Raw genomic sequence first — 16,056 nt, 5'->3', positions numbered from 1 at the left:
TTAATGGTAGGTGCCTTTTCCTGAGGAAGGGGCGGTCTAGAGAGCATAGTTTTAAAGTGACAGAAGCGAGATTTTAAAAAGACACGAGGGATAAATGTTTTGCACACAGGCCGGTTCGCGTGTGGAATTAACTTTCTGAGGAAGTGGTGGATGCAGACACAGTTACAACATTTAAAAGACACTTGGATAAGAACATGAATAGGAAAGGTTTGGAGGGATATAGGCCAGGAGCAGGCAGGTGGGAATAATTGAGTTTACGCATATGTTTGGCATTGACTGGTTTAGATTAGATTACTTACAATGTGGAAACAGACCCTTCGGCCGAACAAGTCCACACCGACCTGCCGAAGCACAACCCACCCAGATCCATTCCCCTACATTTACCCATTCACCTAACACTACGGGCAATTTAGCACGGCCAATTCACCTAACCCGCACATGTTTGGACTGTGGGAGAAAACCCACGCAGACACTGGGAGAATGTGCAAACTCCACACAGTCAGTCGCCTGAGGCGGGAATTGAACCTGAGTCTCTGGCGCTGTGAGGCAGCAGTGCTAACCACTGTGCCACCCTTTGGTTGGACCGAAGGATCTGTTTCTGTGCTGTATGGCTCTATAAGATGTACAGAGGTCATGTAACAAGCTTAGAAATGCATATTGTAGCTATTGGATGAGGCAGAGAAAATAAACCATGTTGAAAATGCGAAATGAAATCAAATCTGAAACTAGTGGGATAGGTCTTTAATCATTTGATTGTAACATGAACCCTGATATGATTTTGTAGCTCATAGCAATATCATTATGTATTTTATTTGTATGATTGCATTATCTCCAGGATATTGTCCATCCAGGGTTACCTGTAATGGACTGCCAGATGATATAATATGGTTTTCAACAGTAGCTGTAATCTGAGAGAGTCGTAGAGTCATATACAGCACAGAAATGGATCCTTCAGTCCAACTTGTCCACACCAACCAGATATCCTAACCTAACTGAGTCCCATTTGCAGCAATTGGCCCATATCCGTCTAAACCCTTCCTATTCATATACTCATCCAAATGTTTTTTAAGTGTTGCAATTTTACCAGCCTCCATCACTTCCTCTGACAGGCTCATTCCATACATGCACCACCTTCTGTGTGAAAAAGTTGCCCCTTAGGTCCCTTTTATATCTTTTAAACCAATGGCCTCTAGTTTTGGCCTCCTCCACCATGGGGAAAAGATCTTGTCTATTTACCCTATCCATGCCCCTCATGATTTTATAAACCTCTATAAGGTCACCCCTCAAGTCTCCGGCGCTCCTGTAGTCTTCAGACAGCTTTGTATGTGTAACAGGGAGTGTTGTGTGAAACATCCTCAAAACTTACAACATATGTTTACAAATTCACACCTAATAAATAGATTTGGGTGTTTGTTCTAGCCTTTGCCTCTATTTTATTGCATGACTAGGTCATGTGGTAACGTCATAATTGAGGGCAAAGGATGTGGGGACTGTATGTTGAAATCTGATTAGAATAGAAATTGTACCAGCCTGCCTGGCCTCCCGTGTAGTAAGGTGAATAATTCATTGAGTTTTTTTAAAAAAAGCAATCTAGAGTAACAGAAAAGAGTAGAACGGCATAGCTCCCCATCCTGCTAAAGAAAGACAGATCAGCATTTTTAATGAATGCTTCTTCAGACCAACTCTGACTAAGGGTCACACGATGAAACTATTATGCCAGTTCTGTCAATGCTGGTTAACAACAACTATCTAACCCGTCCAGCTTTCACGTTCCCACTATTAATTCCCCACAGACCTGCAGATTTTACATGCTTGGGTATTTAGTCAATTCCTTGTAGCAAGGTATGGTTCAATCAGCCTTCCCACCCTTTCAGGCAATGCTTTTCAATTTATAATGAGCTGCTGCGTAAAGAGATTTATTGGCACTACTGAATTCGGAGTAGACTATTGGGCTATGAGAGCCTGCTCTGCTAATCAATAGGATTGTGGCTGATCATGACCTTAACTCCATGTTGCTTGCCTACTCCAGGCTACCTTTGAATCCTGTTGTCAGTTAAAATCAACATCTTGTAGCGCAGTGGTCATGTCCTTACCCCTGCACTGAGAGACCTGGGTTGAAGTTCCAGCTGCTCCAGCGGTGTGTAACAATAACATCTGTGGAGAAAGTGAGGACTGCAGATGCTGGAGATTAGAGTTGAAGAATGTGGTGCTGGAAAAGGATAGCCGGTCAGACAGCATCTGAGGAGCAGGTGAGTCAACGTTTCGGGCATAAGCCCTTCATCAGAATGAGGCCATTGCCTGAAATGTCAACTCATTCCTGATGAAGAACTTATAATTTGACTGTAATAACATCTGTGAACAGGGTGATTACAAAAAAAAGGAGAGAAAAAAATAAAAGCAGCCCGGGGGTGGGGCCTCTTGTGGCACAGTGCTAGTGTCCCTACTCCTGAACCGAGAGGCCTGGTGCAAGTCCCACCTGCTGCAGAGGTGTGTCTAAATAGGTTGATTAGGTTTGAACAAAATCAAACTAACAATGAACTTAAAAATATTCAATGACCCTGAACTCCACTACCCAGCTATACTTCATAGAATGTGAGTTCCCTGATTGGACCAGATTAACAGCCCCAATCAGGGAGCCCTAGCTGACAGATAGAGGCATGTCAGAGATGCTGACTCTGAAGAGGTTGTGCCAGAGTCAAGGACTCTCCACTTGTAAATAAAGGTTGACTTGGTGCCGGGATACCGAACTCTGTGAAGTTATTTCACCCATTGGTGCAGAGAATTCCACAGCCCAAACTTCTGAGAGAAGAATGTTCCCCCTTCCTAAACTAAATGGGAGACCCCTAATTTTTATACTGTGTCCCGAACTACAAGTCTTTCCCACAAGGATAAGCATCCTCTCAGCATTGACCCTGTCAAAACCCCCTCTGGATCTCCTTTGTTTCAATAAAATCACCTCTCATTCTTCCAAACACTGACGGATACAGGCACCCCCTGTCCAATATTTCCTTGAGATGTCACCATCAACATCATGAAGTGTGCTAAATTAAATATTAAATAATAATTTCATTGGCTGGCGGGACATGGGATTGCATAAGATTATTTTGCTGAACAAAGGAACTGGCTGGAACCAGCTGTTAATATGCACCATAAAGCCACACTCCACTCCATGGAGTGTCAGTAGCGAATCCGATAGATACATAGAGAGCAGGAACAGGCCATTCAGCCCCTTCAAGTCTGCTCTGCCGTTCAGAGTTGATCCTTTATCTCCTATGATCACATTGAATGAGATAGAAACCTTGATGTTGACACTCCAGGGATGTGAACAGATCTTTCTAAACTCTTCAAGAGTTGGGACCATTCTTGAGTAATAGCTGAGGTCTGTTCAGTTATTGGATCCTCCCAATGCCTCAGATACATGTAAATTGTACCTTGCATAATTAAGAAATGCCTTTGGGTTTGTTGTAACTATTGAGAAAAAGTCAAACCCCAACATTTATTTGTTCTCCATACACAAAGACGGTTCAGAACTGATCTGCTTTAGTAACTATGTATGTACATAAAGTTTTTTAAAGAATAAAGTATATGTTTGCATTACAAAAAATAGCTGGGATATTATGAATCAAATTCCTCAGCTATCATGCAATGGATAAGGAGAAACCATGTGAGATATTCTGTATTTTTTGCAATAAATTACTGCCATGTAGAGAGATCCATATAATCCAGCCCTTAGTACCTGTGACTGCTGGATTCAAATGTGCAGAGGGGCGAGATTGACGCAGGGGAGCAAGGGTCACTGCTTTACCACCCTATACCCACATCTCTCTTACTCTCTCTCAAACCGTCCAAGATAACTATGCACCTTGTGGTTTGATAAACAGTCGGTAAACCCCTTTGCTGCATACAGAGACCTTTAAAGGAAGGTTTCAACCCAGCAACAGTGATGGCAGGGGTAAGGGATCTAGCAGGTAAAAACAAGGACTGCAGATGCTGGAAACTAGATTCTAGATTAGAGTGGTGCTGGAAAAGCACAACAGGTCAGGTAGCATCCGAGGAGCAGGAACATCAACATTTCGGGCAAAAGCCCTTCATCAGGAAGCAGCCAATACCGCAAAACTGCTTCAGATAGAGCTAAAACATAAGGGATATAATCATGAAACATTATGTGTTTCCCTATTTTAAAATCTGCATTGTTAACTTAGGTTAACTCTGCAAAGTTGTATTTTTCTGCATGTTTGGGGTTTGAGTGTGTGTTTGCGTGTGCTAGAATCATACTGCACAGAAACAAACCTTTTGGTCCAACTTACCCATGTGACCAGATATTTTAAACTGAACAATTGTCTGCATTTGGCCCATAACCCTCGAAACCTTTTTGCATTCATGCACCTGTCCAGATGCCTTTTAAATGTAACTGTATCCGTCTCTACCACTTCCTCTGGCAGCTCATTTCATACACGCACCACCCTCTGCGTGAAAAAGTTGCCCCTCAGTTTCCTGTGAGATCTTTCCCCTCTCACCTTAAACCTGCATTGAGCATGGGACATGTTTGTACATTTTAAAAATATTTTTAGTATTTTATTTACCAAACTGAACTGTATCAATAAAACTGATTTCTAATGAGTTAACTTGAGAGCACATGTTTGGCTTAATTCTTGCAAACTACATAGGTACAGCCTAGTACGTAATGAATTGTCAATCTAGTATCATATTCGAAAATTGAAGAACCCATTGTTGTCACCAGGTGGGAAAAGAGAAAAAAAAAGTTACCCCTCCTGTACCAATAATCTTTTTTTTCTTGTGGGTGTTTTCAATTACCTGCGTGGTATGAAATGGTAGAATTACTTTGATGACTGATTTATTTTGCTAACATATTTGCATAAACTTTATGGACCAGTAGCAGGAATCTGAAACTGCAAGGAATGAGAAAAGTTATTTATTTCACCAAACCCGCACTCTCTGACAGAGCATGTGGTAGAGATGCCACGGGTAACCAAACTGGCCCTATTTGCCCCCTACCATTTCAGGCACTTCAGTAAATCACTACATCACTGTGCAACCTGGCTATTGCTCCTGTTGGAAAAGACGTCCTGCCCGTTTGGAGCTGGGGAGGGGAGAGGATGGTCTCTTCTGCAAAAGTGCTGAGTCACACTTCCTGTTGCCCCACCACCACCACTACCCCAACATTTGCAAACCCCATCCTGTGGCTCCCCCTCCTCATTGCAATGTCATCCCTGAGCCTGGGTCCCTCCGGTCTCTGGAGCCTCAGCTGAATGTAGTTCCAACAGCAGTCACTGTCTCCCCATGGGGTGCTGCTCAGTGCAGAAGAACTGCCCTGATCTTAATTTACTCTTCACAGTCTGACCATCTCTGGCTCTGTATCCTGTTTGATTTTATAAAAAGTCATTCAGAATTTATGAATTCTACTGTCCGTTTTTAACCTGGAGTCTGTCGCTCCCCAGTGGGTTGTGAGTGACCCCCAGAATCTGAAGGCAGATTGTTAATTTACATTAATCTGATATCTTTCACATGGAGGCCATGTTCAAACCAACCAGGGGACCTCTCCCTGATTAATATTTGTTTTAATGGGACATGGGCTTGGTTTGGTGAGGCCAGAATTTATTGCCTATTTCAAATTGCTCTTGAATTGAATGGTTGATTAGGCCAGTTCATAGGTTAGCTAGGAATCAACCACATTGCTGTTCAGTCAATTAGACATCACTGGCTAGTTCTGCATTTATTGCCCTTCCCTACTTTCCCCAGAGAAGGTGGTAGCCCTCTTGAACTGTTGCAATCCATTTGGACAAGAATGGCAGACTTTTTTTTTCCTAAAGGGGCACCAGTGAACCAGGTGTGTCTTTACAACAATGAACAATAGTTTCATGGTCACTGTTACTGAGAATAGCTTTTAATTCCAGATTTCTTTTTGATTAATTGAATTCAAATTGTGTTACTTGCCCAGGTGGGATTTGAACCCATGTCACTAAAGACTTGGCCTGCTCCAGTGATAGTACCATTACACATTATTCTGGTATAACGTGTGTTTTGTCAACACAAATTGGCTACAGGGCAATTGACAAATTGTGGACACAGTTTGGAGTGCGCAAACTTTCTACTGAATGGGTATAGAGATTTTCTATAGCAATCTTCTACTGTGCAATTTTCAATAACAGATTCTCACAGTGCAAAGTCACAGAAGAACATAACTCTCACGTTATAGCAGAACAACATGTGCGTCATCACCTCCCTCACCAAAACAACATTGTTAGATCATATGAACGGGTCATTATGACAATACTGTTTGTGGGATCTTGCTGTGTGTTACCTGGTTGCTGTATTTCCAACATTCTGGTACTGACTACACCTGAAAACTATGAAGTTGGCTGTGAAATGTGTTGGCATGCCCAGGGATGTTGACAGGCACTATATAATGGTTAAAACTTTCATGATGAATACACTATTCCTGTTCCTGAATGTGCAACACTTTGAATTCATCACTGGGTGAAAAATATATGATTGTGAGTCAGCAGCTCTTTTGACACCTGGTATAATGTTTTTTTTACTGTGTGGATGTGCTGGTTTATTACAACCTCATTATCTACATCATGGTATCATTTTCTAAGAGTAAATGGCAGTCTCTTGGAAGCAAAACTGTCATGCCAGAACTGTGTTGCTATTTTCGTACAGGCGTGTTTGAACAAAGTCCTCTGATCTATCACGGAACTTTTGCGGCATGGAAAGAGGCCATTCAGCCCACTGTGTCTGTACCTGCTCTCCAAATCAGAGACACACTAAAGCTTGGGGAAGCTGCTGCCAAGATGCAATGGGGAAAGACCACCATCTATTATTTTTCAGCCTAAGTTAAATGGGAATCCATTCAGTTAAGGGTGCCTCAAGTATATGTAACAATAGTCTTATACAAGTAAGAAATGTCTTTGGTTTGTTTGTTGGGTAGAGTCAAACTCCAATGTTTGTTTCTTCATATTTTATTGTACAGAACTGAACTGTGTTATGGACTCTAAATGTTTCTGCAGATATTTTTATGAATAAAGTACATTTTTGAAATGAGAAAAAGCTCTCCAAGTCAGCATATCACATTCTCTTGTGTTCTTCTCAAAATCCAGGATACTGCTCCTTTTAAAAAGACAGGTAATTCACTGGTGAATGAGTTGAGTGAACCTGCCTCCACCACACTCTCAGGCAGTAACATTCCTGACTCCAGGCATTCATTGAAAAAGTGCATAAGTTTTTCCTAATGTTGTTTTTGCTTATTTGACTAATTAATTCAAATTTGTACCTTCTCTTTCCTGAGTAAGTACACTTCCTCAAGCTCCAGGTCAAACCATAGTCCCTCCGACTTCTACGTATGGAGCTTATAAACGTGCTATGAATATATCATAAGAAGTACCTAGATTAAGACTCGAAATCATTTTGACACAAAATACATTTATTATTGTGTAGCGTCACACAGAAACATGGGCAAAATATACAAACAAGGATGTTTGACATCCTCCAGTTTTTACATCACAACGAAAGGAATTTTGCCAAAGTAGCAATAAATTAATTGTACAATATTTACATCCGTGGATGGTCAGGCAGCTTCATAAGTCTCTGCCACATCTCATTAACAGTTCCACACACATAATCCTAACCATTCACCTTAGTTCATGTCAACAACCCCTCAACTGTAGGTCCTGGTCCCACTGTTTTGAATTTCAAGTGTTTTGCATTCTGTGTTTGATCAATACACAGGAGTTAGCAGGAGTGTAGCTCCAGGAACCTCTTGCATTTCAAAGATGACACCTACTGGGGTGTGTTTATGTATATGTGTGACAGTGAAACAGAAGAAAAATCACATTATAGACACATTGGCATTAGGCTGGAGCCTACTGGCTTTAAGTGATGCCATCAACTTCAATCTCCTGAGAATCATTCTGTTAATGGCACTTCACCATTCAATGCAGTAAACATCCTGAGGTTCTTCATAAAGGCAAAAAAATACTAAACGTTAGTGAAAATACTTGGAGAAGTGGCTCCAAGAAGTCTTTTAATAGCAGATTCAAAGGGGCAAGGAAGAATGTTTCAGACAGTGAGATTGCTGATATCTTTGGCACTGTGATGAAAGGATGGGAAGGATGTACAGCCCACTGGAGTTTGACAATATCAGACATGCCAATTCACCAAGTCTCTGCAGTCAGATCTCCCTTACAGAGTCTGTTCAGTCCATCTTCCTTTGATTTACAACTTAGCTCAGCCTAGACGGAAAAGGACAAGGCTTAGCTGACCAGCTCTCTCCTTGAGCTAACCTCACTGACTGATAGAAAGCCGGTGTGATTTTCACCACTCCGCAGTACCAATATGAACATGTCCCCCAATACAGAATGAATATCGTCATCAGACTAACTGTGTGTGCAGTCTCAAACTCATGACCATAGGGAAAGTATCCACCAAGTTAGAAGCCCACTAAGTGATTTATCTCTCCATCCTTAAACAAACAGAATTACAAATTAAGTTGAATTTTATGATTTATTTAAAAGACATCTTCAGATTTATCCAGAGCTGTAATATTTGCAACCTCAAATAAATACTTTCCATACATCTGTCAGCCATTTTGTTCAATTTGTCAATGGTGAAGGTCAAACTTGGAAAATCAAGATGACAGAACTGATATCTGGTTATAGGCTGTGATAATACCTGAGGCAATAAAGTGGTTAAGTGCTGCTTTTTTAAATAGGTTTTTTTGTGTTTTCTATTTCTCTGTTTATCATTCCTTTGTCAACAGCGTGATATTTATAATGTTTGTAATGTCTAAAGGGAAATGCATTTATTTAAATTCAGTCTGAGGTGAATCTCTCTTGAATGTCCATGCAGGGATGAGTGACTGTGCAGGGAAGTGTGGGGAACCAGAATCTAACCTCTATCTGTCACTTCCAGATTGCACAAACCAGGACAAGACGTTTTCCAAGATGCAAGAAGTGGGGAGTACAATCTTAAATTCCAACACCAACTATGGTTGATTACAAGGAGAGTCTTGCAAATTCAGTTCAGATTTTGGTAACCACACAGAAGAATACAGAAGATTTGATTTTGAATTTGTGCAACAACCATACAAGATGACTTCCATTAAACCAGTGATTAGACATTCTCTGGGCATCAGGAAGGCTCCTAAATCACCTCTAAGATCATAGGTGATTTACAGTCAATTCTATCATAGGCACCTTACAGAGGGCCAACATAGGACAGAACCATCTAGCTGTGTCTTGTGGATGCAGTGTTAAAATAATCATTTCAGTTCTGAAATAAGGGCAAGAATGCAAAACATGTGTTGAAATGCTTGGAAAACATTTTAGAATTTCAAAGAAGGAGATCTTGCCAGATTTTGGCCCTGCCTTTTCTCCGAGAGTGAAGGGTTTTTAAATGGTGCAAACTTCTGTGACAGATGGAAAATAACTGGCCAAGCACATTTCAATTGTGACAGGCTGGTGAGTGGAAGGGAGAGAAAGGACAAGTACGGAGTTAAAATGAGTAGAAGAGAGGACAATGAGAGAGTGGGGAGCAATGAAAGAAACAGATAGAATGGAAGTCCACTCGAATGAGAGAGACAGAGAAGTAGGAGAGAGAAAATCAAAATAAATTAATGAGAATGAAAGGAGAAAATACAACAAGAGATTTAGGTGGGAGACAATATTTTGGAACTCCAAGAGGAAGCAGAGAGAGATTCGACAGAAAATAGGAAGAGTGACGAGGAAGAGTGCTATGTTATGAGCCAGATTTTATAAAAGATCTTAAAGTAAGGGAACACTTAGGAGGTAGTGAACATAATATGGTAGAGTTCAGATGGTCAAGAGAGAAGGCAAAATCGGATGTAATGATGTTACAGTTAGCTAAAGGTAATTGCAGGGGCATGAGAGAGGAACTGACGAAAATTGACTGGAAGCAGAACCTAGTGGGGAAGACCGGAGAGCAACAATTACAGGAGCCTCTGGGTGTAATTGAAATTGAGGACACAGTACAGAGGTTCATCTCAAAGGAGGGGGTGGAATTAGAGAGCCATGGCTGATGAAGGAAGCCAGGAAATGTATCAAAGAAAAAGAGACCGCCTATAAAGTGGCCAAGAGCAAGCAATGGGAAATCAGAAGATTGGGAAGGCTACAAAAACAAACAGAGAACAACAAAGAGAGAAATAAGGAAGGAGAGGATCAAATATGAAGGTAAGCTAGCCAGTAATATTAGAAATGATAGTAAATTTTCTTTCAATACATCAGAAACCAATGAGATGCAAAAGTAGACATTGGGCCGCTCCAAATTGATGCTGTAAGGCTAGTGATGGGAGATAAAGAAATAGCTGAAGAACTTAATAAATACTTTGTGTCAGTCTTCACAATGGAAGACATGAGTAAATATCCCAACAATTAAGGAGAGTCGGGGGCAGAGTTGAGGATGGTAGTCATTACAAAAAGAAAGTGCTAAAAAAGCTAAAAGGTCTAAAAATTGATAAATCTCCTGGCCCCAATGGTTACATCCTAGAGTTCTGAGGGAGGTGGCTGAGGAAATAGCGGAGGCATTGGCTGTGATCTTTCAAAAATCACTGGAGTCAGGGAAAGTCCCAGATGATTGGAAAATTGCTGTTATAACCCCCTTATTCAAGAAAGGATCAAGAAAAAAGATGGAAAATTATAGACCGATTAGCCTAATCTCAGTTGTAAGTAAAATTCTAGAATCCATTGTTAAGGATGAGATTTCTAAATTCTTGGAACTGCAGGGTCAGAATTGAACAAGTCAGCATAGAGTTAGTAAGGGGAGGTTGTGCCTGGCAAACCTATTAGAATCCTTTGAAGAGGTAACAAGTAGGTTAGACCAGGGAAACCCAGTTTATGTTATCAATCTCGACTACCAAAAGGCCTTTGATAGGGTGCCTCACAGGAGGCTGCTAAGTAAGGTGAGGGCCCATGGTGTTCGAGGTGAGCTACTGGCATGGATTGAGGATTGGCTGTCTGAAAGAAGGCAGAGAGTTAGGATAAAAGGCTCTTTTTCAGAATGGCAGCTGGTGACAAGTGGTGTCCTGCCGGGTTCAGTTTTGGGGCCGCAGCTGTTCACTTTATATATTAATGATCTGGATGAAGGAACTGGGGGCATTGTGGTGAAGTTTGCCAATGATACAAAGTGAGGCAGACAGGCAGGTAGTACTGAGAAGATGGGGAGACTGCAGAAAGATTTAGACAGTTTAGGACAGTGCTCCAGTAAATGGTTGATGAAATTCAATGTGAGCAAATGCGAGGTCTTGCACTTTGGAAAAAAGTACAAAGAGATCTGGGAGCGCTAGGCCAGGATTCTCTCAAGGTTGACTTGCAGGTTGAGAAGGTGGTTAAGAAAGCAAATGTAATGTTGTCATTTATCTCAAGACAGTTGGAATGTAAGAGCAGCGATGTGCTTCTGAGACTTTATAAAGCTCTAGTTAGGCCCCAATTTAGAATACTGTGTCCAATTTTGGGCCCCTCACCTCAGGAAGGACATACTGGAGATTCACACGGATGATCCCTGGAATGGTAGGCCTAACATATGATGATCAGCTGAGGATCCTGGAATTGTATTCATTAGAGTTTAGAAGGTTGAGGGGAGATCTAATAGAAACTTACAAGATAATGCATGGCTTAGAAAGGGTGAACACTGGGAAGTTGTTTCCATTAGGTGGGGAGACTAGGATCCGTGGGCACAGCCTTAGATTTAGAGGGGGTCAATTTAGAATGGGAATGAGGAGACGTTTCTTCAGCCAGAGAGTGGTGGGCCTGTGGAATTCATTGCCACGGAGCGCAGTGGAGGCTGAGACATTACGTCTTCAAGGCAGAGTTTGATAAATTCTTAATCTCTCAAGGAATTAAGAGATACAGGGAGAGTCCGGGTAAGTGGAGTTGAAATGCCCATCAGCCATGATTAAATGGCAGAGTGGATTCGATTGGCCAAATGGCCTTACTTCCACTCCTATGTCTTCTGGTCTTATGGAATTAGTGAGTGAGGCACAGCGAGAAAAGGAGAAAGAGGGGATAATGAAAACAGAAAATATTAAAATGAGTTAGAGGAAAGTGAGTGGGGTGTTATTTCCTTGGTCCAGATTACTTCACATTCAAATCTGTGAGATAAAATACCTGTTGTGATCCAACCCCCAAAGGATTTGACTCCGCATCATAGCAGGGCACCAAGACAATCTTCTATAACTTTTCAACCTTGTGTTTGCATTTCTTTTAACCTTAATGCAAATTCTAACATGTAGTTTTTGTTGAATTTTGTTTGAATTAGCTGATGCTAATCAGACTACACAGAGTAATCCTCACGATGAAAACACTCCAAATCAGCTAAGTGAGAATTCTACACCTTTACAGACAGGCCTGGGCCCTTGACTGTGACCAATGCAAACATAGCAATTCTGGTCAAAATTGCAATGGCAGAAAGCTTCTCACAGTCGTCCCTGAGCTGATTGGGGCAGCAGACATGGCCTTTTTCAAAAGAGCGCTCTCTCTCGACAAAATGGCTTTTGACAATTCCACTGTAACCTCCAATTGATTAAAAGCTCAACATGATGATACAATACACACTGACCAATCATTTTCTGAGTGGTTTAACTTTTCTGAAAATGGAAAGATGTCAGTCCACATCAAATTGGGAAGTTTATCAAACACTGTTCCATGGGATAGTATCAAAGTAAGGCTAAACTTTGGGGGCTCTCACAAAATAAAGGATTTCTGTTTCTCTTGCCAATTTTAATACTGAATAAAGTAGGTTCGGGACAAGAGAGAACCAGGGAATAGTTGGCAGCTCTTCCAGGGCTGGAGGAGAATGCCGACACCAAACCAGAACAGTCTTTGAATTAGGAATCAAGAGTTATTTCTGTACACTGGTTATCCTTTTGTCAGGAAGGGAAACAGAACGTAGATCAAGCTGTTAGAAGTTAGTGAATAGGGTGGACATGGTGAAGTTTGGATCTCTCACATTTAGTAAGTGGTTCTTGGGTGAGGGTGGCACCATGGGTTGGGGGCACTTGTTCATGGCAACCTTGGGGGTGACACTAATAATTGTTGGTGTTCTGCAACACATGGACTTACTGCCACAGGAATGGGGTGGAAGGCTGCTCAGGCCAGATTCACTTTAGTTCCAAAATTGCGCAAGAGGTGAGTAACCATTTCTTACCATCCAGTGTCCAGTTATAAGGGGCAAGATCTGGTGCCTGCCATCTGACTTTCAAAACCAAGGATGACATAGACAAATAAAAAGAGATAAAATAAAACTGGATAGGAAAGTGCTTGAAGCTTTCACAAGATATATCAATCACATGGTTCAGGGAACAAACTAAAATGAATTATAATCTTGTTGAGCACGTTTTACTGTAATCCTTCAAAGACCCAGGACCGAGAAAGGCAGATTTTTTTTTTTTAACTTTGAACATCTATCGCGTTTAAATGTAACATCAGATATACAGATGACAAACCTAGCTGGACACAACAAACATTTTTGTTAATTGGCAGTGTAAACATAGTGGATAACAGGTTACAACACAAAGTTTAGGCTCTGGTACAATTACTGTGCGAAGCAACATTGGCAGGGATTCAGGTACGACCACCTCACTGCCTCAGAATGACTAGACAAGGGAGGATGTGTTTGAAGATTGATATCCCTGAGGTCTCCTGGTTTTGTTGCCCTCTGTCCTTGGACAGGAGGCAGTGAGATCACCTCAAATGTTTTCCCAGTGGGCTTGGAGACCTCTAGGAGGTCTGTTTTTAGGATATGCAGAATCTCTTTCAATATATCTGTCCCAGGTACATCCCATCATAAGCTGCAAAGAAGCAAGCTTAATGCTTTTGAAACAGTACCTCACCAGCGAGGTGCCCATAGAACGCTTCTTTTCAAGAGGCTGCAGCACCAGGCAAGGGAAGGAAACAGGGGACATTGAAGATTATCCATACCTTCTACAGTGTACATGCATTAGACTGCTGAATTACCTAAACCCTGACAGTAACACATCTCCGAGTGGGCCCTGAATAGGCCTGCCATGAAGCTGGAGTGGACTACCTGAACCCCTGTAACAGCAGATGTAGGACAGAATTTCCTGGTGATTTCCAGCCTCCCAGGACACAGGAAGGTGTGTTTCAGATGCAGAAAGGACGGGTGCAGCTCAAGGTGAACCGGCTGTAGCTACATTTGCAGTGAATGGAAGTTTCCACTAGCTGTTGGAGGGAATGAAGGGCGCCTTTACTGTCAGCCGGATTATCCCTGAAATGGTGTTCACTGAAAAACAATTTACAGAGAGTATAGACAGCAGAACGCTCAAAATTAATAAAACTAAGTATTTTCAAAATAAACTTTAAAAGCGGTTTTAAAACTAGACTTTTGTCTGTGTCATACAGCAATCCTTAATGGCTTTATGTGAAGTTGCTTTGTGCATTATTTTGGCTCTGTGACCTTGACAATTTTAAATTGTTTAAAGCCTCTGTTATAACAAGAGTAACTAATCATCAGCCTATGCCACTTTTATAAGAAAGTTCATATTTACTGTGCATAGTTTTCTGTTTTTGCAACCATAGTGTTGATTAAAATGATTTTCCTCATAAAATTACGGGATCCAATAGGTGGAAATGCGAAGAAGTAAACTTTGTAGCTGGTGCTCATCTGGATTCATATATAAATACCAGTCAGTCAGACATGGATTAGTGAGAGAATTGTGATTTTATTCTTCAAATATTCAACACTCCCTCAGTTTTCTCTCCAGACGTTATGCATAGATATCCTCTCCATGCAGTTTTAGCTGCATCTGATTAAAGTCAGGGGTGTCAAGGGGCTAACTGATCATGAAGACTGCAGTCCCTAAGGCAATTTTTTCAGAGACCAGCAATTCAATTCAGGGATTGATATGAAACCTTGCTGGGCTATTTTTCCTTTACTCTGCCATGGGATGTGGATGTCACTGGCAACACCAATATTTGTTGCTTATCTCTAATTGCCCTCAAACTGAGTGGCTTGCTAGATCATTTCAGAGTCAACCACATCACTGTGAGTCTGTATTCATTGTAGGCCAGACCAGGTAAGGAAGATAGATTTCCTTCCTTGACGGTGGCACGGTGGCTCAGTGGTTAGCACTGCTGCCTCACAGTGCCAGGGATCCGGTTTCGGGCGACTCTCTGTGTGGACTTTGCACATTCTTTCCTGTGTCTGCGTGGGTTTCCTCCGGGTGCTCTGGTTTCCCCCACAGTCCAAGGATGTGCAGGTTAGGTGAATTGGCCATGCTAAATTGCCCCATAGAGTTAGGTGCATTAGTGAGAGGGAAATGGGTCTGGATGGGTTACTCTTCGGAGGATCGGTGTGGACTGGTTGGGCTGAAGGACCTGTTTCCACGCCCTTCAGGGAATCTAATCTAATCAATTAGTGAACCAGGTGAGTTTTCTTTGATGATTTATGATAGCTGTCTGGTCACCATCACCAATTAAATTTATATCCTAGATTTGTTAATTTAGCAGCAAGGGTGAGAGTCTGAACCCACCTCCCCAACTTGAAACTCTCAAGTACATACCCAGCAACATTACTATATCACCATCTTCCCACATTCATCCACTGCACAAATGGTGATGGATTTAAAACATAAGCTATGAGGGTATCTAATTGTCTAGCTCCTGTCCAGAGGTGAAATTAATTCTGTTGGAGCTAAAGGGCTTCAAAGAACCAGACAGTCTCACTGAGGCCAGGGCAAGAAGCTTAAGAGAAAGCTGTGGAAAGAAATTAGGTTAGTGTTAGTGATCTCGACAGATTTGGCAGCATCTTGGAGTGAGAAAAAAGGGTTTATATTTCAAGTCCAACATGAGTCTTCTTTGGAACACTTAGAGTCATAGAGATGTACAGCATGGAAACAGACCCTTCGCTCCAACCCGTCCATGCCGATCAGATATCCCAACCCAATCTAGTCCCACCTGCCAGTACCCGGCCCATATCCCTCCAAACCCTTCCTATTCATATACCCATCCAAATGTCTCTTAAATGTTGCAATTGTACCAGCCTCCACCACTTCCTCTGGCAGCT

The 16,056-nt window shown here is 41.7% G+C and overlaps 1 protein-coding gene across 11 annotated transcripts in view; it reads right to left on the bottom strand.

Annotated features, from left to right (window-relative positions):
- Positions 1-13,620: 13,620 nt before the first annotated feature.
- rap1gap2a (RAP1 GTPase activating protein 2a) overlaps positions 13,621-16,056 on the bottom strand; it is a 516,227-nt gene continuing 513,791 nt past the window's right edge. For all 11 annotated transcript variants that reach the window (XM_043718315.1, XM_043718320.1, XM_043718319.1 and 8 more), the window contains one exon: positions 13,621-14,274. In XM_043718315.1, coding sequence (XP_043574250.1) covers positions 14,272-14,274 — 3 coding nt within the window. In that variant the 3' untranslated portion in view covers positions 13,621-14,271. The remainder of the gene's footprint in view (positions 14,275-16,056) is intronic.

This window comes from Chiloscyllium plagiosum, chromosome 28 (assembly GCF_004010195.1).
Source record: "Chiloscyllium plagiosum isolate BGI_BamShark_2017 chromosome 28, ASM401019v2, whole genome shotgun sequence".
In the NCBI taxonomy this organism is placed as follows: domain Eukaryota; kingdom Metazoa; phylum Chordata; class Chondrichthyes; order Orectolobiformes; family Hemiscylliidae; genus Chiloscyllium; species Chiloscyllium plagiosum.
This window is presented reverse-complemented; position numbering and strand designations above follow the sequence as displayed.